Source organism: Sceloporus occidentalis, unplaced genomic scaffold, assembly GCF_023333645.1.
Source record: "Sceloporus occidentalis isolate IW3139 unplaced genomic scaffold, rSceOcc1.0.p SCAF_9, whole genome shotgun sequence".
In the NCBI taxonomy this organism is placed as follows: domain Eukaryota; kingdom Metazoa; phylum Chordata; class Lepidosauria; order Squamata; family Phrynosomatidae; genus Sceloporus; species Sceloporus occidentalis.
In genome coordinates, this window is record NW_028316989.1 from 25,460,888 (window position 1) to 25,482,133 (window position 21,246).

The 21,246-nt window shown below is 51.4% G+C and overlaps 1 protein-coding gene across 5 annotated transcripts in view; it reads right to left on the minus strand.

Moving 5' to 3' along the window:
• Positions 1-21,246, minus strand: part of CEP164 (centrosomal protein 164) — a 55,840-nt gene that overhangs the window by 20,343 nt on the left and 14,251 nt on the right. For 3 of the 5 annotated variants that reach the window (XR_016282309.1, XM_089537944.1, XM_089537945.1), the window contains exons 8-19: positions 18,159-18,233; positions 17,581-17,688; positions 15,988-16,076; positions 12,593-12,817; positions 11,133-11,267; positions 9,550-9,766; positions 8,170-8,247; positions 7,624-7,755; positions 6,503-6,625; positions 6,156-6,287; positions 5,711-5,794; positions 5,185-5,253 (exon numbers count right to left, since the gene is read on the minus strand). Coding sequence is in view for 2 of the 5 variants with exons in the window: in XM_089537944.1 (XP_089394070.1) it covers positions 5,185-5,253; positions 5,711-5,794; positions 6,156-6,287; positions 6,503-6,625; positions 7,624-7,755; positions 8,170-8,247; positions 9,550-9,766; positions 11,133-11,267; positions 12,593-12,817; positions 15,988-16,076; positions 17,581-17,688; positions 18,159-18,233 (1,467 nt within the window). In the remaining 3 variants the exon portion in view is untranslated. The remainder of the gene's footprint in view (positions 1-5,184; positions 5,254-5,710; positions 5,795-6,155; positions 6,288-6,502; positions 6,626-7,623; positions 7,756-8,169; positions 8,248-9,549; positions 9,767-11,132; positions 11,268-12,592; positions 12,818-15,987; positions 16,077-17,580; positions 17,689-18,158; positions 18,234-21,246) is intronic. The other 2 variants (XR_016282310.1, XR_016282311.1) reach the window with 2 other exon arrangements.

Here is a 21,246-nt window from a genome sequence, read left to right on the forward strand (position 1 = left end):
TCTCTCGGAACAGCTCGTACCCAATGTCCTGTCTAAGTAAAAAGCCAAAGCTCTACGAACGTCCAAGGTGTGCAAACGGCGTTCAGTAGCGGTGGTTGGGTTCAAGGCCAGCAACAGCAACACAATGTCCTGACACATGTGGAAAGAAGACACCACCTTAGGCAAGAAGGTAATGTCAGCCTGGAGGACAACATTATCCCTATGAAACCTAAAGAAGGGTTCATCCCTCCGTAAAGCACAGAGCTCTCCCGCCCGGCGAGTGGACATGATGGCAACCAGGAAAGCTGTCTTCCAAGTCAACAATTTTAAATTAATAGTGGCTATGGGTTCAAAGGGTCTAGTTTGCAAACAAGACAACACGGTATCTAGACACTGGAGGGTATAGGTTATTGCAGCCCCTCAGGAAGCTCTTGACAAGGGGATCCCTGAAGAAAGAGGGTCTGCCCTCAAACTGGTAGTGAGAGCAATAGCAGAGAGGTAGCACTTGACAGAATTCAGGCATAAGCCGGAATCAATCAAGGTCATCAGGAAGTCCAGCACCGTTGATGTCGACACCCGTGAAGGAAGAAGATCTCTCAAGGTAAGAAAGGCAACAAACTTCTTCCGCTTAGAAGTGTAAGATTTCTGCATGACCGGCTTCTGGGCGGCCAGGATCACCATCTGTACCGAAGGAGGGAGTTCCTCTAGGGACGTAGGGTCCAGGCCACCAGCCTCAGGCTGTCGATGTCCAGATAATAATAATAATAATAATAATAATAAATTTTATTTTTACCCCGCCTTTCCAAAAAATATGATCATACCCAACTGTGTTGGAGGGTAAGTAGGTCGGGATGGGGCTCGAGTCACGAGAAATTCTCTGCGAGACAGGTGAATCAGGGACAGGAACCAGCTCTGTCTCGGCCACCAAGGGGTGATGAGGATGGAGTCCACACAGTCCGATCTCATTTTGGATACCACCCTGGTGATCAAAGGAAAGGGAGGGAATGCATAAAGCATCTGCTCCGACCAGGTGAAGAGGAAGGCGTCCCCGAGGGAGCCCGCCATCTGTCCTCAAGAACAAATTGAAGGCACTGGGCACTGGAGGCCGTTGCAAAGAGGTCGATCTGAGGTGTTCCCGACCAGGTGAACAGGTTGGACACCGTGTCAGGATGAAACATCCACTCGTGACAAGTCAACGACGACCTGCTGAGCTGGTCGGCCAGAATGTTGTCATCTCTGGGGAAATGAACTGCTTGAAGGAGGATCCATCTCGGGATGCACCATTCCCAAATGCAGAGCGTGATTTACAACAAAGTTTAGAACTTGGTCCCCCCTTGCTTGTTGAGGTAGTACATCACCATGGGTGTTGTCAATCAAGAGAAGAACAACCTTGTTCAGCAGGTTCGTCTCGAACGCCCCGAGAGCTTTTTCTACTGCAAGCATCTCAAGTGCATTAATGTGGAGGGTTTGATCAAGACCCAACCATTTGTCTCTGATCATCAGATCCAAGGTGTGGGCCCCCCAGCCCTCCATGGAGGCATCTGTGGTGAGTGTAACTTGTGGCTGGGGAGGCAAGAAGGGCACGCCGGCGCAGACATTCTCGGAGTCAAGCCACCAATGGAGCGAGCGAGAGACTGGCCTTGGTACCGTGAGCCACTTTGATGGAGGGGGTCGAAGACCAACAGGAACCAGAACTGGAAAGGCCAAAGCCACAGGCTCAAACACTGGGTCACCGAAGTCATGGAGGCCATGTGTCCCAGTGCCAACTGAACATCTCGAGCCCTTATTCTTCTGTGGGTCAGGCAAGACTGTATTGCGGTTGAGAGGGCTCGAAACCGGTCCTGGGTCAGGTAAGGAATGCAGTCTTCGGAATCGAGGATGGTACCAATGAACCTGATCTGTCTGGATGGTGTGAGGTGGGATTTTGTCAAATTGATGATGAGCCCAAGGTCTGAGAGGAGGGAGAGGGCAAACAAGAGGTCAGACTGCAATTGGTCCTTGGAAGGCGTGGCAAAGAGCCAGTCATCTAGATAAGGGAAGACTGTGATTCCTCTCTGATGGAGGTAGGCCACCACCGGTGCCATGCATTTTGTGAAGACTCTGAGAGCCGTGGAGAGACCGAAGGGTAGGATATTGTAGCAAACCATCTCGGTGCCCACCTGGAAGGCCAGGAATCTCCGGTGACTTTCTCGAATTGCCACATGGAAGTAAGCATCCCTCAAGTCAATCGTGGCGAACCACAGGCCCTGGTACAATAGGGGCAGAATAGAATTAAGAGTTACCAAACAAAATCAATGATAAATGAAATAAGCGTTTAACATACGGAGGTCCAGTATTGGTCTGAGGCCACCATCAGTCTTGGGCACCGTAAAATATCTTGAGAAAAAGCACCTAGAAGCTAGTACAGAGTTCATGGGTGAAATGGCACCCTTTGATAAAAGTGTGTGTACTTCATTGAGAAGGGGGTCTGAGGGGAGGGTGGAAATAACAGCTCCGGTGGGTGGGAGCTCTTCGAACTCGAGAGCATAACCCCTACAGACAATGTCTAAAACCCAGGAGTCAGAAGTCAAGTTGGCCCAGATGTTAAGAAAGGGCTTTAAAATGTTGAGGAAGGAGATGGGGGCGACGGATCACACGGCAACGCTTCAAGACCTCTTCTTAGACTGATTGGGGTCTTGCTTTCAGTAATAGAGGTCTTGCTTTTGATAATTCTGTGATGGGGGCTGACGGCAGCCGGAGGAGGAGGAAGATTGGGAGGGATAGCATTGCTGCTGGTGTTCCTGTTGCTGGTACTGTCGGTCTTGTTGGAAGGGGCGCTGACCCTGGCCATACCATTGCCGTTGTCCCCCAAAACGCCAGTGTGAAGATGACCGGGGGGTGGAAGACATACCATGTTTCCGCACCGCCGCCGCTTTCATGCAGTACTTGAAGTTAAGCCAGTCATCGGTTTCTTTATTAAACAGCCCGGCAACATCGAAGGGCATATGAGGTCAGAAGCACGGAGCCAGGAGTGTCTACTCAGGGCAACCGAAGCAGCAATGGATTTGGCCAAACAGTCCGCAGCATGTTGAGCCGAGGTGATAAGCCATCCCCCAATAGAATGTGCTTCCTCTTTGATTTTGTTGGCTAACGGCTGCCTCTCATCAGGAGGCTCCTGGATGATGGGGGTGAGGCTCTCCATCAAGTATTGATGGCATTATAATTTGCCACCTTGATGCAGAGTACTGAGGAGGCATAGCTCTTTTTAGCGAGGCTGTCAATTTTCTTAGCTTCACGGTCCACCGGGGAAGTTGAAGTCTTGGGTGTAAAGGCGTGCTGTGAGCCCTCCACGATTGCTGAGTTTTGTTTCGGATGTGAAAGGAGCCATGAGGATTGAGCCGGCGTGATCCTGTACAAGCCTTCTGTCTTCTTGGAGACCTGGGGTACAGATGATGGAGCATTCCATGAACGCTTTGCTATGCACTCTAGTGAAGGAAGAAATGGGATGGAAGGCGGGGTGGGAACATTTCCATGGACATGCTTCTCTATTGGATCTATGACATCATCATCCAGGTGTGTTACTTCCAGGCCCAAGGCCCTTCCCATACACACGACATGGGCCGCAAAAGAATGAACATCATCGGTGGGAGATGAAGGAGCAAGACGGGATAACTCTTGGAGATAATTAACAGCTTCGACCTCTGAGTCTTCGGCGTTGGCATGAGAAGAGTGGGAGACAGCTATGACAGACTCATCATCATCCGTATCCTCCCGGATGAGGACCACAGGAGAGGGCGACTGGTCATGCATCCGGGTATCCTGAACCTGAGCAGCCGTCGTTGGGACCGACTTGGGTCGTCAGTATCACCAAAGCCAGTGTCAGGTCAATGGTGGCTGCCGGGGCCAACACAGCTGTGGCTGAAGGAGTCTGGCGAGCCGTGCGGAGACGAGCGACCTCTGGATCGACCTGTACATAATAAGTGTCCGTTTCACGGTCATAAATGTAGTCTTGATGACATCGTATAGGTCTAGCCAGTACCGGAGTTGGGGAGTGACGGGCCCAAGGCAACGAGGATGGATGTAGAATGAGGAAAGGGAGTTCCTGTTCGGGACGGAGCTCCGGGTCCGACAGAACTCTGATATCAAGGTCCCCCACGGATCTCACAGCCGGGGAGACTGGAGGGTCTCAACTGAACCCGAGGGCTCGGAACGGGCCTTTTTAGCTTGCTGTGAAGACAAGTTCTTGGCGTCGGAATGCTTGCGTTTAGTAGAAGACTTAGAGCCATCCTTGTCTTTTTTCGAGGTTTTTTCCTTCTTCGAGCCCAAATCAGCTTTAGAGCTGGATGAATATTTGAGCTTCTTTGCAGACTTAGACCCGTTCTGATCTTTGGGTCATGAAGCATCCGACTTGGTATAGTGAGAGGAGCTCTTGGCTTTGAGCCGAGCTCCCTCAGCCTCATAATCGCGGTCTGGGCTATGAAGGGAAGCTGAAGTCACAGTCGAAGCGGGCAATTTGGAGGTAGACTAGGAGGTACCTGGGGACGTCTTGTCTCCCGAAGTCACTGGCGAGGCTGAAGTGGATCGGGCAGGCTCTTGAGGTTGAAGCACTTGTTTATATAAGCCAACCTCAGACGCACCTCTCAATTTTTTCTAGCCTGGGGTGTGAAAGACAGGCAATGAGCGCAAGCTTTGGGATTGTACCCTTCTCCCAAGCAAAGAAGACATGTGGTACGGCTGTCTTTCTCGGGGATCTTACCCCCATAAGTGTCACAGGCTTTAAACGGAGGAGCCATAATTCCACGCAACAAGCCAAAGTCAAGAGTGCCAACTGGTCAGCATCAGGGACAAAATGGAGAACGAGAAGAATGGTCGCTAAACAGTCCAAGGTCAGAATAGATCAGTGTCAGAATTTTTTGAGAACAAGCCGAGTGATTCAATAGCAAAGTTCTTAAGCAGCTAACGCAGCGGGAAAAAAGGAACTGGGGAAACAGCCGGAACACAGGGAATGTATAAGGGATGGGCAGACCTACCGCCAAAAAGTTGCTAAAAGTTGCAAAGGAAACTTTGCCCAGTGATTCCAGAAGTTTTCGAGCTCTACTGCGCAGGCGCAGTACAACCCATTTGTATGATTCGCAGAGACCATGAAGAAGAAACATATACGTTTACATACATATACATACCTACATAGTTGTAATGACGATGAAAAGGCTGGCAGCACATACGTACATTTTGCTGCTGTTCCAGCTGCTTCTCTTCCTCCAGGAGCTGCTGTTTCCTTTTCTTCCAGACCTCCTCCTGCGCATGGAGGGAGAAAGAGAGAAAGGCACATGGGGGGGGGGGGGGGGAGCTGGTCTGCCTGGCACTTTTGCACCTGGCTCCACGCCCAGCCTCCTGCCGCAATTTCCTTCCCAAAGGGCGATAGTATACAGGCATGGCAGCGGGAGGCTGAAAGGGGAGCCCAGCCTTGCACATACGTACATTTTGCTGCTGTTCCAGCTGCTTCTCTGAGCCAGCAGTGCTGCAGAACAATCCAGAAAGGGAAGGGTCTCCCATGCTTGGGCAGCAGAGGGAGGAGAAGAGACTCCAGAGGATGAGGTTTCCTCCAAATGTCCTCAGACTCTCACTGTCTCCCCAAATCCTTCTCTGGGGAAGCATTTTCTGCTTGGAGCAGCCATTTGGCAGGCCAGCAGCACAGTCAGCACCAATGCTGTGACCACCGTGGCTACAACCATTGCCTCTGCCACTCCCTCACCTGGGCCTGCAGCTGGGCAGCTCTCGCCTGGGCATCTCTGGCTCGGAGCTCCAGTTCCAGTGCTGCATCCCGGGCCTTTTGCTCCTGTGGAAGGAGAGCCATGGGAGAGACTGAACTTTTGCCACCAACCCCATCAAAGGGACCTGAGAGCTCCCTGCCAGAGTAGGCATGTCCTGGATGTAGATCGGAGGGCAGATGCCAGTTCTTGGGCAAGGAGAGGATCTGTGGCCCCTCTTCTCTGGGATGCTTGATGTGTCAAGTGATGACCCTGGGGCCGCTCAAAATGTGGCATTGGCAAGATCCCATGGGTGGTTTTGGCAGGGCTGGGGACCTTTCCAAGGACTCAAAGTGGGTGCTCCCTGCTCCTGCGGGACCTCTAGCCCTCCTTCATGAAGGGAGGCTTGCCTCCCCTCCCCTTCCCTGGCCCCACTGGCTGCTCCTCTACCTCTTCCTGGTGGATTCTGTGCAGACCCTTCAGCTCTTCTGCTTGCTTCCTCTGCAAGTCCTCCAGCTCAGCTCCTTGGCGAGTCCGTTCCTCCTGACGGTGGCCTTGCAGCTCCATCCTCTGCCTCCTCTCCTGCCACACAGCCAGGAAGGAATGGGAAACAACTGTATCCTCTCGCGGCCAGGCATGGACGCCAGCCGGCTTTGCACCATGCTTTCCTCACATCTCCATGTGCATGTCTACACCACCCCATGTGCAAATGTGACAACCACGCCCCAGCTGCTGTCAGGGATGCCAGCTTTGCCCTTCCAATGGGCAGCCCTTGGCCAGCTGGGCCACCAACTTACTTCTTCCTCATACTGCACCTGGATCGCTGCCAGGGTCTCCTGATGTGCCTCTTGCATTTTCTCCAGTTGCCGTGCATGCTCTTGCTCAACTTCCTGCCGCTTTTCCCTCAGGAGGTCACTGAGCTGCAGTTGCAACAAAGGTATCTTGGCCCTGGGGCACATTCCCCCAAGGAAAACCACCAGCCCTGGCTGGCTCTCTGCCACTCCCAAGAGCCCCCCAGCCAGCACAATTGGCAGGAAGGAGTGCTGAGACCTGCCACCCAGCAACACCTTGGCTTTAATTTCACCTGGGGCAACGCAGAGTGGAGGAACCCATCAGAGGTGGAGCAAAGAAAGGGGCTCTGCCAACTTGCCAGCCTGGCCCTCTTGGAGCACTTTTGCCTCAGCCATCCTGCTGGGCTGTTGGCATGTCACTCTGTCCAGATTACAGGAGCCTGGATACTTGGAAGCCCCCCAGGAACAGCTCACTGGCAAACAGGCAATCCTTCAGGGCCTCTAATGAAGTGACTAATGAGAGGAGGCTGAGGACCTTTTGGCCATAGCTGTGATGACCAGAAGCTACTGATCATGGCTCTGAGGGAGCAAGCAAGAAAAATAGCACTGGCACACAAGGCTGCAAGAGCCTTCCTGCTGGAAGGCAGGGGTTCTTTTTGCCAGGTGGGCAGAGCAAACTGAGGGTCCTTGCCACTCCAGATGACACAGATGAAATGCCTAAGAACATACCCATCACCTATACAAAGCACAACCTATAGAGTAGAGCAACCCAATTAGCCTAGGCTATAACAAGTGTTTCCCCTTGTGCCTCTGGCTGCCTTTCTTCACCAGACCAGAATCCCAGGGAAAAGCCTCCTGGAGTCCCCCGCTCTCCTAGGAAGGAGCCTTCCTGGGACTGTCCTACCTGGAGGGAAGCCCCCTGGAGGAAAAGGAGGGCTGCCACTCTGCTGCTCTGACCTCAGTGGGCAGTTTGGTGAGGTCATACAGATGACTTTACAGCCCTGTCCACTGGTGGACTACACACAGTGACTCACTGCAACATGGCATCTGTGAGCGGGTGGCAAGTGGCCAACCTAAGCCCCCAAAGGGCCCCAAAGGGCAAGGAGTTTCAGCTTAGCTCTCATTACCTCTCGCTCGTATTCAGCCACCTGAAGCCTTTTCTGCTGCACCTGTTGCTCTGCACTTTCCAACTCCTTCCGTAATCCTACCTCCTCCTTTCGCTGAGCCTCTGCTATCTCTATTCGAAGGGCTGAAAGGGCCTGTCAAGAAAGGGAAACATGGCAGCAAAGAGCCTGCTGCTGGAGGAAAAACAGGGCATTTCCTTGCAAAGTGTTCACCTGCACAGTAGTTCATGCCAGTTCTGTCTGGCTGTGGAGAACCCACTGGGGAAGGCTGTGTAGCTGCAGAAGGGGTTGGGGAGTGCTCCAGCCCATCCCCATGATCACAGGCCAAAGGGCGATGGGACCCCTGCCTTCCCACTCACTTTCAGGCTTCAGACCAAGACAGCATTGGCCAAAATGGACAGAACAGCGGAAGAGCAGCTGCAATGGTGGGGCGATTGGTGATGTCCTGCACCAGCGCATGGGAATGTGCAGAGAGTGCAAAGGACTATGGCTAGCAGCAGGAAGCTCAGGCCTGGAAGCGTCTGGAGGGAAGGGCAACCGGCATTTTACCTTCTGGTGCTCTTCTTGTGCTGCAGCTCTCTGCTGTTCGGTCTCCGCTGCAAACTGGGCTTCCAGTTCTTGCATGGCCTGAAAAAGCATGGAGTGGACAGTCAAAGACTAAAGCAGGGCTGGGAAACCCCTGGCCCTACGGACATCGCTGGAAGCAATTCCCACAGTCTCTCCCCAGCAGCTGGGCTGGCTAGGACTCATGGAATATCAACAGACATTTTCTGCAGGGAAAATGCCCACTCTGCAGGACACCAGAGGAAGGTGTTTCTGTGTTGATGCCAGAAGTCTCTGTGCATTTTCCAGGAGTGCTCTGGCTATGTATTCCTGCATGATAAGTATTGCCTAAATGCTCTGGGCAGCCCTTTTATGGCAAATGCAATGTAACTGGACAAGTGCCAAGTAATGCACTGTCGAGCAAAGTGTCCAAATGGCACACAAAGTGGGGTGGGCATTCGTGTGGTAGTGTGTCTATGGGGGAGGACAATACAACCCAGGCACACACAATTCTCACTTCCCAAGCTTTTGGCTTGGGACGGGGGGTCATTTATGGCAATTTCAATAAGGTTTGGGGAAGAGATAAGGTTTAGAGATGCTTTAACACATAATGCTACTCCAGGGGTATTTATTTTTTCACTCCAATTTTGAAATAAAATTTTGAGGGCCCATGGCACCTAAAAAGGAGATGGTAGAGCCAGAACAGATGGCAAAAAGGAGGGTAATGGGACTGAAAAATTGTCCTATGAGAAAATGCTACAACATTTGGAGCAGAATAGTCCACACACAAAATAAAAATAAAAATTATCACTTGCTGAAGATGTGGGTTGCAGAGCCTTCCATCCTTGGTTTAAAGGATGATATTTTCCTCAAGTAGTTTGACTACCTCTGCTGTCTAACCATCCTGACATCCTTCCAGACTTCTGTGTAGAGATGGGGCCCCCTTTCATCCCATGGGTCTTTTGTCCACTTTCGCCAAGCACATGGCCTACAACACCACACTGCTCTTCCACAGCTGCCAGGTTTTGAAAGGGCACTGAACTGCATGGCTATCACCTCTCTTTCCTGGTTCCCCTTTGAGATGAAAGACCTCTGGCACATACTTGCAGGGAGCCTGAGGGCTGCTCCCCAACACTTTGCCAATGCTTTCGCCTGGCGCCAAATGTGGTTGAGGCACTTGGGCTTTGCTTGGCACTTGGCAGCCAGGTAGCTGGCACACATACTTCTGGGTGCCCACCAACAGGGAAGTATACATTACTCTACAAGGGAAAGGGGGATGCCATTAGAGGCAAGGATGGTGATATCATGCCATTTGGCAGGAAGAATTAGCAGCCGTAAGGCCCCTGGCTCTGCCATGGGGGGGCCACAGATGGGGGGACACCTCACCGATTCCTTTTCTCGGCACAGCCTCTCCTTCAGCTCTTCCAGGGCCCTCTGACTGTCCTGCTCCAGCTCCATCTGCTTGGCCCGCTGAGCAGCTTCTGTTTCTTGCTTCGTTCTTTCCAGAGAAAGACGCTCCTGCTCCCGCAGTCCTTCCTCCTCTGATCGACGGAGGGCTTCCAGTTCCTCCCTGAGCTCATAGAAAGCAGCTTCGTGGGCCAGTCTGCAACACATCAAAAGCCTGTTTCTCCTTTGGACAGGTAGTAAGCAAAGGCTGGAGCAGAACAGGCGTCGGGGTGGGATAGGTGAAGGGATCTTCCTCTGAGGAACCTGTACCTCTCTGGCACAAAGAGGCCCTGCTGCTCAGTGCAGTCTAGGCAACAAACATCTGAAGACTACAAGGCAGGAGCCCAGCCTGGCCAACGCATTCAGCAACATGCTGCTGCATGGGCTGAGAAGGAGACAGCTTTCAGGGAGGCAGAGGACACAATGGTAGTGGTAACTTATGAGGTCAAGCATGTTCCTCGGTACAGTGGACCCTTGCCTTACGCGGGGATCTGTTCCGGAACCTCCCCCCGTCAGGTGAATAATGCGTATGCTCGAGCCCCACTGAATATAATGGAACTCGGGAGTGGCAGCACATGCACACCACAGGCGCACATGCCACTCATTGTATTTCAGCACAGCTTCAGCGTAAGCCAAAAGCCACGTATACTGTACCCGCGTATGATGCGGGCGCACTGTGCTTGAGGGAGCACTCCTTTCAGGGTTTTTTGCCCTCCTAAAAGATTGCCACTACATAAAGGCCACCAAAGTAGGAAGCTCCAACCCCACAGCTGGAGACAAAGCAAAAGCATGAGCACATCCACTGTCTAGTGGGTTTCCCAGTCATGAGAACCGCCCTGACTTGTGTGCCTGGGAGCATGGTCACCATGAGAGAAGAGGGCTACAGAGCTGGAAGAAGGGGCACCAGGAGCAGTGGCAGCCTCTGGAGCGGGACACAGGAGAAGCCCTCCCTGCTCAGGTCCTGCCAGTTTCAGCCCTTCCAGCAGAGGCCTCCTGGGCCCTCAACATGCTGAGTACATGGCTTGAGTATGAAAAACCAGGGACCCAAGGCGACAAGATGCAAGGGAGAAAGGCTACCTTGGCCAAGGGGCTATTTGGAAGATTGCTAAAGGCTGTGTGTGTTTCCCATTTTATCTATATTAACTAGTTGTATACCACCTCAGGGGTTCTTGGTGGACAGGGAGGCAGTAAAAAAAATGGCGAGAAACAAGGGCCAGAAGGATACAGATGCCATACTCTGTTTATTGGTTCAAACCAGACTTGTCCTACTGATGACTCCCTCGGGATGCTCCCCAATATTTCTGTCTTCATCTCAGCCCTTTTCAAAATGGCAACCAGGCGTGTGTTCTCATGTAATTTTCTGTTGCCATTCTGAGAAGGACTGAGACTAAAACCAAGGCTCTGGAGATACCGCCCGGTTTAAAGACAACCGCTAACGGCAGTGCTGCTGCTCATGAGGCCACAAAGGCCTTCCTCCATGGCTGAAGAGAACACTCCCAGACCAAACCAACTCAAACTGATACCTCAGTCTCTCCTTCTCTGCCTCCATTTCAAAACGGAGTTGGGCGCTGAGTTTCTGAAGCTCCTTTAGTGCCGCCTCCTCCTGCTGGAGCAGCTCTTCTTTTTGCCTGGCATTCCCCAGCTCACTTTCCTGTGACCTAAGAGACAAGCAGAAGGGTCTCTGTGCATGAAACTAGCTTTGCATCACCACAGGAACACAGGTACACTCTGGAAGACCAGCACCATGGTGGGCAGCAGAACCAGCATTCACCTATCATATAATTCCCAAGCAAGTAATGTCAGAGAATGACCTCCCTCCAGCTGCCTCAACCTAAGATGCACCATGTTGAATCATATCAAAGATCTACCAATCCAACATTCTGTTTGCTCAGTGGCCAAACCATCATCTTCTATAGGAAGCCCACCAGCAGGACACAAAGGCCACTGCACCCTCCCCAGGAACCACTGCCAGCCACAAAGGCCACTGCACCCTCCCTAGGAACCACTGACAGCCACAAAGGCCATTGCACCCTCCCCAGGGACCACTGCCGGCCACAAAGGCCACTGCACCCTCCCCAGGAACCACTGACGGTCACAAAGGCCACTGCACCCTCCCCAGGAACCACTGACGGTCACAAAGGCCACTGCACCCTCCCCAGGGGCCACTGCACCCTCCCCAGGAACCACTGCCGGCCACAAAGGCCACTGCACCCTCCCCAGGAACCACTGCCAGCCACAAAGGCCACTGCACCCTCCCCAGGAACCACTGACAGTCACAAAGGCCACTGCACCCTCCCCAGGAACCACTGCCGGCCACAAAGGCCACTGCAGCCCTGCCCTCAGATGGGCTCTGCCGGTGAGGTGGCTCGGAGAAGAGTCACTGAACAGCCTTTGGAAGGGGACACAAAGCTTAGCTGACTTCCACAGTCAGCTAAGAGTTGTTGTTTCTGGGACCCTGCCCCAGTGGGAGACGAGAAGGTTGCCTCTATTAATACACTAAGCTTCAGCTTCAAAGCAAAAAAACACACGCCTGAGACCTCATGCCACACTGGGTGAGTGTCAGAGATCCTGACACCACCTCAGAATAGGTAACCCTAAGACTAAGTGGATATCTTGGAGCAAAGCCACATTTAGTGGTCCAGCACCTCTTTGTAAGTTACATCAGAGAAACGCAGAGGAGAAGGAAAAGAAGAGGGTTCTACAGTAAGCCCCAGATGTCAAGCTATCAGTATGAAAAGAGCACAAGGGAACAGAATTCAGCTCAAACCGAGTTCAGAATTCAGCCATTCCCAGGAGTTTCGGACATTTTTTGTTTGCTTTTTGCTTTGAAGCTTGAAGCTCAATGTACCAACAGAGGCAACCCACTCCTCCCCCACTCTCCTTCAAGCTGCCTGACTGATGGAGCCCACCTAAGCATGCCACCTGGGAAGGCAGGGGAAGGGCAAGGGCATGGGCAGGGCAAGGGCTGGGGGCTGGAACTCACTGGAGGGCACCCTCCTTCTGCTGATGCAGCCTCTGGAGCATTGCCTCTTCCTCCTTCTCTTGCTGCAGCTGTTCCTGCAAACTCTGAACTGAAGCTTTATTTCCTTGTTGCAAAGACAAAGCCTGTCCTTGTCCAAGAGATCTCTGAACCACTTTGTCTGGGGAATCCTCAGCGTGTTCCTTCCAAGCCTGCATTTGTTTGACTTCAGACTCAGCATTTCTGTCACTAGGAGAAACAGATCCACAGGAAAGGCTATGGGGAATGGATTGACCATGGTGAAGCCCACAGGCACCCCCTTCCATTGCACCCAAGAGAAAGAACAGCAAGCCAGCCAGCAGAAAACAGCAAATGTTCTGGAACAGGCAAAAACAGTCAACATGTCAGGGTTTCTTGTGGCCATCCAAGTTCACTCCAAGGGGTTGTTCCCACTTAAGATTTGAAACGATTTAAAATACAACGTTTTTAATAAAATCGATTCAAAATAACACTGTACTTATCCCGCTATCCGAATTGCTTTGTTCATCGTTCCCATCTGGTTATTTAAATCGAAGTTTTTACCTGCAAGCGTTCCTACTTGGCATGAAATCGGTGTTTAAATAAAGCGATTCTTCTCCTCCATACCTTATTTGGAGCTGTCAATCAATAGTACGTCAGAATGACGTAACGTTAATCCGGAATATTTGGAAGCGATTTATCTTTTGACATCGTTTCCATTTCATTGACTGTTTGTGAATTTAGCGAATTTAGGAAAGCAAATTTAGGAAACCCAAGCTCTTTCCAGAGGAACTATGGGATAGGTTTTGCATGACAGCATCCCCTCTTCATGTCTCCCAAGACAGCCAGGGAGAATCCCTTCAGAGAGCACAGAGATCAATGGGGGAGGCTTCTGGCAAAGCGAATTTAGGAAACTCAAGCTGTTTCCAGAGGAACTATGGGATAGGTTTTGCATGACAGCATCCCCTCTTCATGTCTCCCAAAAGACAGCCAGGGAGAATCCCTTCAGAGAGCACAGAGATCAATGGGGGAGGCTTCTGGCAAAGCGAATTTAAGAAACCCAAGCTCTTTCCAGAGGAACTATGGGATAGGTTTTCCATGACAGCATCCCCTCTTCATGTCTCCCAAAAGACAGCCAGGGAGAATCCCTTCAGAGAGCCCAGAGATCAATGGGGGAGGCTTCTGGCAAAGCGAATTTAAGAAACCCAAGCTCTTTCCAGAGGAACTATGGGATAGGTTTTCCATGACATCATCCCCTCTTCATGTCTCCCAAAAGACAGCCAGGGAGAATCCCTTCAGAGAGCACAGAGATCAATGGGGGAGGCTTCTGGCAAAGCGAATTTAAGAAACCCAAGCTCTTTCCAGAGGAACTATGGGATAGGTTTTCCATGACATCATCCCCTCTTCATGTCTCCCAAAAGACAGCCAGGGAGAATCCCTTCAGAGAGCACAGAGATCAATGGGGGAGGCTTCTGGCAAAGCGAATTTAAGAAACCCAAGCTCTTTCCAGAGGAACTATGGGATAGGTTTTCCATGACAGCATCCCCTCTTCATGTCTCCCAAAAGACAGCCAGGGAGAATCCCTTCAGAGAGCACAGAGATCAATGGGGGAGGCTTCTGGCAAAGCGAATTTAAGAAACCCAAGCTCTTTCCAGAGGAACTATGGGATAGGTTTTCCATGACAGCATCCCCTCTTTATGTCTCCCAAAAGACAGCCAGGGAGAATCCCTTCAGAGAGCCCAGAGATCAATGGGGGAGGCTTCTGGCAAAGCAAATTTAGGAAACCCAAGCTCTTTCCAGAGGAACTATGGGATAGGTTTTGCATGACAGCATCCCCTCTTCATGTCTCCCAAGACAGCCAGGGAGAATCCCTTCAGAGAGCACAGAGATCAATGGGGGAGGCTTCTGGCAAAGCGAATTTAGGAAACCCAAGCTCTTTCCAGAGGAACTATGGGATAGGTTTTCCATGACAGCATCCCCTCTTCATGTCTCCCAAAAGACAGCCAGGGAGAATCCCTTCAGAGAGCACAGAGATCAATGGGGGAGGCTTCTGGCAAAGCGAATTTAAGAAACCCAAGCTCTTTCCAGAGGAACTATGGGATAGGTTTTCCATGACAGCATCCCCTCTTCATGTCTCCCAAGACAGCCAGGGAGAATCCCTTCAGAGAGCACAGAGATCAATGAAGGAGGCTGCTGGAAAATCAGGGAGGGAGCACTCTTCCCAAAGATTCTCTTTCCAGGGTTGGAGGAGAAGGCAGATTCCGTTTGAGAAAGGGAGGGAGAAAGGCTCTATCCCCCCCCCCAATTGATCAGAGCCCTTCCTTGCCTGGGCGAGATCAGATGCCTCCTTGCGAGGAGCCTTCCCTTCCCTGTCTGGGCGAGATCAGAGCCCAAGCGGGCAGGGAATGCCTCTTGACGGCGACAGCCATGACAGATGGGGACAGAAAGGGCAACTCCCCCAAGGCCAGCCCCATCGCAGTCCGCTCCTCCCATCCATCTAATACGATTCAAAGGCTGTCGTTCCTATTTAAATACTCCGGTTCCTAACTCGAATCAATGGAAAAACGTAGGTTGGACCCTAGTGTTTTTTTAACACGCGTTAAATGAGGAAAGCTCGATTTAAATTTCTATCCCACTCTACGATTCGATTTGTAGTGGGGACGATTGCGGGTTGCTCTAGAACCGTTCTAGGTTTAAATCGGATCCTAATAGGAACGCCACTCCTTGGATTCGATTCAGAACGCGGGGTTTCACCTAGTGGGAACAACCCCCAAGACAGACAGTGCTGTGGAGCTGGAGGAGCAAAGAGCCCAGGAAGGCTCTTCAAAGGAATCTTTTAAGGGAATGCCCATTCTGGTTCACCTCCCACTGCTCAAAATAACTTGAGATTCCCCCCCCCCCAAAAAAATGCAGAGTTTCAGCAATGCACCCCAATTTCCAACTATCAGCCGATAAATACACAGAATTAATTTGGACTGGAAAAGATGTGGAGGATTGACTTTCCCTTCTAAGCTGAATCCTGGATCCCAGCTCAGAAATCTAAAAACATTTTTTGTTAATTCTCACCACCACTAGAAAACAATTTTATGTTGAAAAGAAGAGATATTAATGGTCACATCTGGCTCTCATGGAAGCGGCATTTTGTACCTTCTGAAGTTCCACACGAAACCCAAGGACTCAGCCAGACCTCCAACCCAGCTGTGCCGATGGGAGACTCGCCCCCTGCAACAAATGCAGCCAGACTCACAAGTAAAAACAGTGGACCCAACTGCAGCTCCATCAGACACAAAAATATTCTGGCCCATTCTGCCACAGAAAGAACATTAAAGAAGGAAGAGTGTTGTGCTACAGAATGCCAGGCATCCGGCCAGCTGGCTCAGTGTCTGGAGTGGGCACTGTACCTTTCTGCTGCTTCTTGTGATCCCTGGTCTTGCTCCTCTTCTAAGCTGCCTTTCTGGCCATCCATTTCCTGCACCAAGCAACCTTCCTCCTGCAGATGAAAGCAATGCACAGCAGGTCTGCTACAGTCCAGGGTTACTATTTCTAGAGGCAGCAGCAGAGGTATTACAAGCAAGGCCATTTCAGGTCTCAAGTAAAATGGGGATGCCTTGTTCTGCCTTCTGCAGGCTGGGATCCCTTCACCATGTTGCACCCCCATCATGCTTCAAGCACAATTCAGCAGTAATATGCAATCCACCATCATGATAAGAATCTTCAGAAAGCAGTGAGTTTCTAAAGTCTCTTTAGCTTCATAACTGTATTGAGAGGGAATAACCTCCTGTAGGGATGCTCCACGTGGGCTTCTACCTCTTGCAACAGAGGCACTGATGCTCCTCTGTGGATGGCAGTGTGTAGCATTTTTCAGCCCCACTCCCAGTCCTCCTTCCTTACAATGAGCCCCAGACCAACAGTGGCTCCTCTGGTAGACGAAGCAGGCACTTGCTGTGTTCTCTGTTGGCAGCATGTACACATGTGCTCTCAATGTATCCATTCATATGATGGGGACGGAACATATCTGAATTTGGAAAAGGGCAAACCATTGGCTGAAGTACCCCACATGGGATATGGCCCACTTTTTGGCTGGACAGCAGGCTTCCCGTGTGTCCTCATAGGTACACCCATTTCTTGTAACAGCTTATTGTGAATAGAGGAAGAGCTGAACAGCACCACAAAGGAACTGCAGAAACACTGGCTAGTCATTAAAATGTCAAGAGATTTTCAGGGACAGCTGCGGCCCTTTTTGCCTCCATACCAATGGGCGTTCTCTATGCAATCCCTTTCCCCAGTGAACTATCTTTTTTGGCCCTGACTGCATTCCTGAGGCTCCCTGACAAGCAAAGTCCTCATTCCTACTAGCACAAGATATTCTTCAGACAGAAAAAGAAAGCCTTTTCCCCTGTCAAGTGTCCATGGTTAACTTACCATGAGCTTTTGCTATCCAAATCCCAAGGTTTGCCTGACAGGACAGTGTTTCCTCAAGGTGGTGGTCCATGGACCAATCCCCAAACCATCTGTTACTGATTTTGGAGTTTCCAAGAAAGTAAGAAACAACTTAAGCCAATGGGCACAAATATGGTGCTGGTCCCCAGCATACTGGGGGGAGGAGGGAGAACTGCCGGTGTCCACACATCAGAGAGCTTAAGATGCACAACTGCAGAAAATGCACAAGCAGTGTGTGTGTGTGTGTGTGTGTGTGTCCTCAGCAGCACACTAGAAAGCAATCTGTTGTATGGCGAAGGGTGCCTACAGGCCGGAGAGGTATGGTGGGTGTCACGTTTGTGAGAGGTGGCAGTCTTCATCTTTAAAGGAAACACACACATTCCTCCTCAGCCTAAGCCTCAAAGGGACTTCCTCCACTCCTCAGCTGCAGACAGATAAGCGGCAGCGGGGCTCTGTTTCCTTCTTTCCAGCTGGAGGTTAGCAGTAGAAGCAGCTAGTCAGCCAAGGCAACCAGCTTTCAAGAGAGACCCAAATAAACCGCTGTCATCACTCACCTCCTCTTTCCAAGTGCTTTCCACAGAGGCTCTGCTTGCTGCAAACTTTGGGCTGCCCAGGACTGGAGGTAATTCAGCCACATCCAGGGCATTCTCCAAAATGGGACTCTAGAAAATAAAGCCCCAAGAAGCAAGAAGAGTGGTAGCAAAAAATGGCATTGCCAGAGACCTGTTAGTTCTCTCCTCTCCTCAGTCCTGGAGCATGTAAAGTTATAAGAGTGGCTCAAATGGGACCGACTTGCCCAAAAAGGCAGAGAAAGTATTTTGGGCCATGGATACTGTGACCACTCGGTCAAAGGCGGTGATGGGTCCAGAAGGAACAGACTTCAGCAGGGCTTAATTTCTTGCATTTGGCCAAAGAGAGACACAAATGCTGAATGCAATAACTGATAATGGCTCCTCACGGGTCACCTTGGGCCTCTGATTCACACACTGGTGGGCAAAAGCCACAATATAAGTATAACAACAACAACAACCTTATAGACGATGCAGCTCAGATGAAGAGCAACCCACCATTTCATCCGTCTGCTTCTGAAACACACAAGATGTCCTACCACCCGCACTGATGGCAAACTCACCACAACATCCTGTGGCTGATGTTCCAAGGGGTCAGAAAGATGCAGCTCTTTCATGTGACTGCTACCTTCAGAAACCTTCAGGGGGGAAAAACCAGATACATGTTGTTGTTGCTGCTGCTGTTGTTGTTATGGGCCTTCTTGACAGACACTGATTTACAGCAAAGACATTAAAGTGTTTTTTGGCAAGATTTAGTCCAAAGAAGTTTGCCACTGGCTTCCTCTAATGCTGGAAGAGTGTGCCTTGCCCAAGGCAACGCAGTGGGCTTCCAGGACTCAGTGGGGATTCAAACCCTGGTTTCTCAGAATCTTACTCCAGCATTCACACGACTACACCATGCTGGCTCTAAGAATGGACCGGTTGCTTACTTGTAACAGTATTTCTTCGAGTGGTCATCTGCGAATACATACAAATGGGTTTCACTGAGCCTGCGCAGTGCTGTTCGGAAACTTCTGGAATCACTGGGCAAAGTTAACTTTGCAACATATAGAAACTTTTTGGCGGTAACTCCGCCCACCCGTTATAAGGCCCCTGCCTTCCCGCTCTTTCCCCAGTTCCGCAATTTTTCCGCCAACCAGGCGATGGAAGAGCCAATAAGAGCAGGACACTGAGGGGATGGACGGGTGGGATTTGTATGTATTCGCAGATGACCACTCGAAGAAATACTGTTACAGGTAAGCAACCTGTCCTTCTTCTTTGTGGTCTCTGCGAATCATACAAATGGGTTTAGACTGACAAGCTTAGGTAAGCGGCGGAGGGAGTGTCCTGAAACCAAAGCTATGGTAAACCAAGGGTATATTTATTGCAACAATAAACACCTTGAACCATAAAAAGAGTCAGTCTTTGTATGTGCACAGGACAGTCAACACAGCAATAACATTGCAGAACCTGAGAAGGGAATAAAAGGTCATGCAAGACCAGTCCCATTGGAATTTGTGCAAATCAACATTCAACAGAATGTAAAACAGTGGTATTATGTACATAAATGCTGAAAACACAAACCATCAGTAATGCAATCAATGCAACCCTGAAACCAACACAGCCCTCCCGAAAGCTGCGTCTCGGATGGCTCTAGTGTCCAGCCTGTAGTGCTTTATAAAAGTCAATGGCTGGGACCAGACAGCAGCCTTACAGACATCCTCCAAGGGAATACCCGACAGGAATGCAGAGGATGCTGACACTGCTCTTGTGGAGTGGGACCGAACCCTGCCAGGGAGAGGTTTGCCCAACAGTTCATAGCAGAGGTGGATGGTACCAGCCACCCATTTGGAAAACCTCTGCGCAGACACAGGCAACCCCTTCTTCGGCTCCGAGTAGCATTGGAAAAGTCTCTCGGACCGACTGGAGGCAGCAGTTCTGTCCAGGTAAAACGCCAGCGCTCTCCTGACATCAAGAGAGTGCAGGCTTCACTCCGCATCTGAAGTCGGATTGGAAGCGAGAGTAGGCAACACAATGTCCTGGTACATGTGGAAAGCAGACACAACCTTAGGCAAGAAAGTAATGTCTGTCCAGAAGACCACCTTGTCCTTGTGAAACCTCAGGAAGGGCTGGTCCCTCCGCAAGGCACAGAGTTCGCCCGCACGGCGGGCAGAGGTGATGGCCACAAGAAAAGCAGTTTTCCAAGTCAGTAGTCTCAAGTCCGCTGTGGCCATCGGTTCAAAAGGCTTGGATTGGAGCGCGGCCAGCACCGCCTCCAAACTCCAAGCCGGGGCCGGTACCGACACAGGAGGGTGCAGGTTGGCACATCCCTTCAGGAACCCCTTTACCAGGGGGTCCCTAAAGAAGGAAGCCTTACCCTCAAATTGGTACCTGGAACAAATGGCAGAGAGGTAGCACTTGATGGATGTGAGGCACAACCCCTCATCCAGCAGTGCCATCAAAAATTCCAGCACCACTGGAGTGGACACCTGCGCAGGAGACAAGCCCTTTCGATCAAGGAAGAGGCTAAACTTCCTCCACTTCAGGGCATAGGACCGCTGGGTGGATGGCTTCTGCACAGCCAGGATCACAGTCCTCACCGCGTCCGGTAGTGAGGCTAGGGCTGGATTCTCCAGGCCACAAGCGGCAGGCTCTCGATGTCCAGGTGCAGAATCCGGCCGTCCTGGATCGACAGCAGGTCCAGATGGAAGTCGAGGCGGAGAAAGCATCTCTTGGAGAGGTGGAGAAGGGATGCGAACCAGGGCTGTCTCGGCCACCACGGAGTGATTAGGATCGCATCCGAACGGTCCGTTGTCATCTTGGACACTACCCTGATGACGAGAGGGAAGGGGGGGAAGACATAGAGCAGCTTTCCCATCCAAAGGAAGGCGAACGCGTCTCCGAGGGATCCGTCCATTCGCCTCCTGGAGCAGAACTGGGGACAGTGGCTGTTCCATTCGGTCGCGAAGAGGTCGACTTGGGGGGTTCCCCATCGATCGAACAGGTCGCTGACCGTCTCCGGATGGAGCCTCCACTCGTGGCACACCGAAGGGGATCTGCTTAGGCGGTCCACCAACTCGTTGTCCTCTCCTGGAAGGTGAATCGCCTGGAGGAGCACCTGTCTCTGGACGCACCAGTCCCAAATGCGGAGAGTGATCTCGAGCAGAGTCTTGGATCTGGTGCCTCCCTGTTTGTTGATGTAATACATCACGGTGGTGTTGTCCGTCCTCAGGAGGACCACTTTGCCTGCGACAGCGGATTCAAATGCCCTCAAGGCCTTTTCGACTACGAGCATCTCCAAAGCATTGATGTGGAAATGCTTGTCCTGGGCCGACCACTTGTCCTTGACGACCAGGTTGAGCAGGTGGGCGTCCCAGCCTTCCAGGGAAGCATCGATCGTCAAAGTCAATTGATGGCTCCGATGAACTTGGCCTGCCTGGTCGGAGTGAAGTGAGACTTCTCTTCGTTGACGACCAGTCCGAGGGAATCCAAAAGGTGCAAGGCGAATGAGACTGCCACTCGGAGCTCCTGCTGTGAGTCGGCGGCAAACAACCAGTCGTCCAGGTACGGGAAGACTCTGTAGCCCTTCTGGTGAAGGTATGCCACCACTGGCGCCATGCACTTGGTGAAGACCCTCGGGGCCGTCGCAAGGCCAAAGGGGAGGACGTTGTA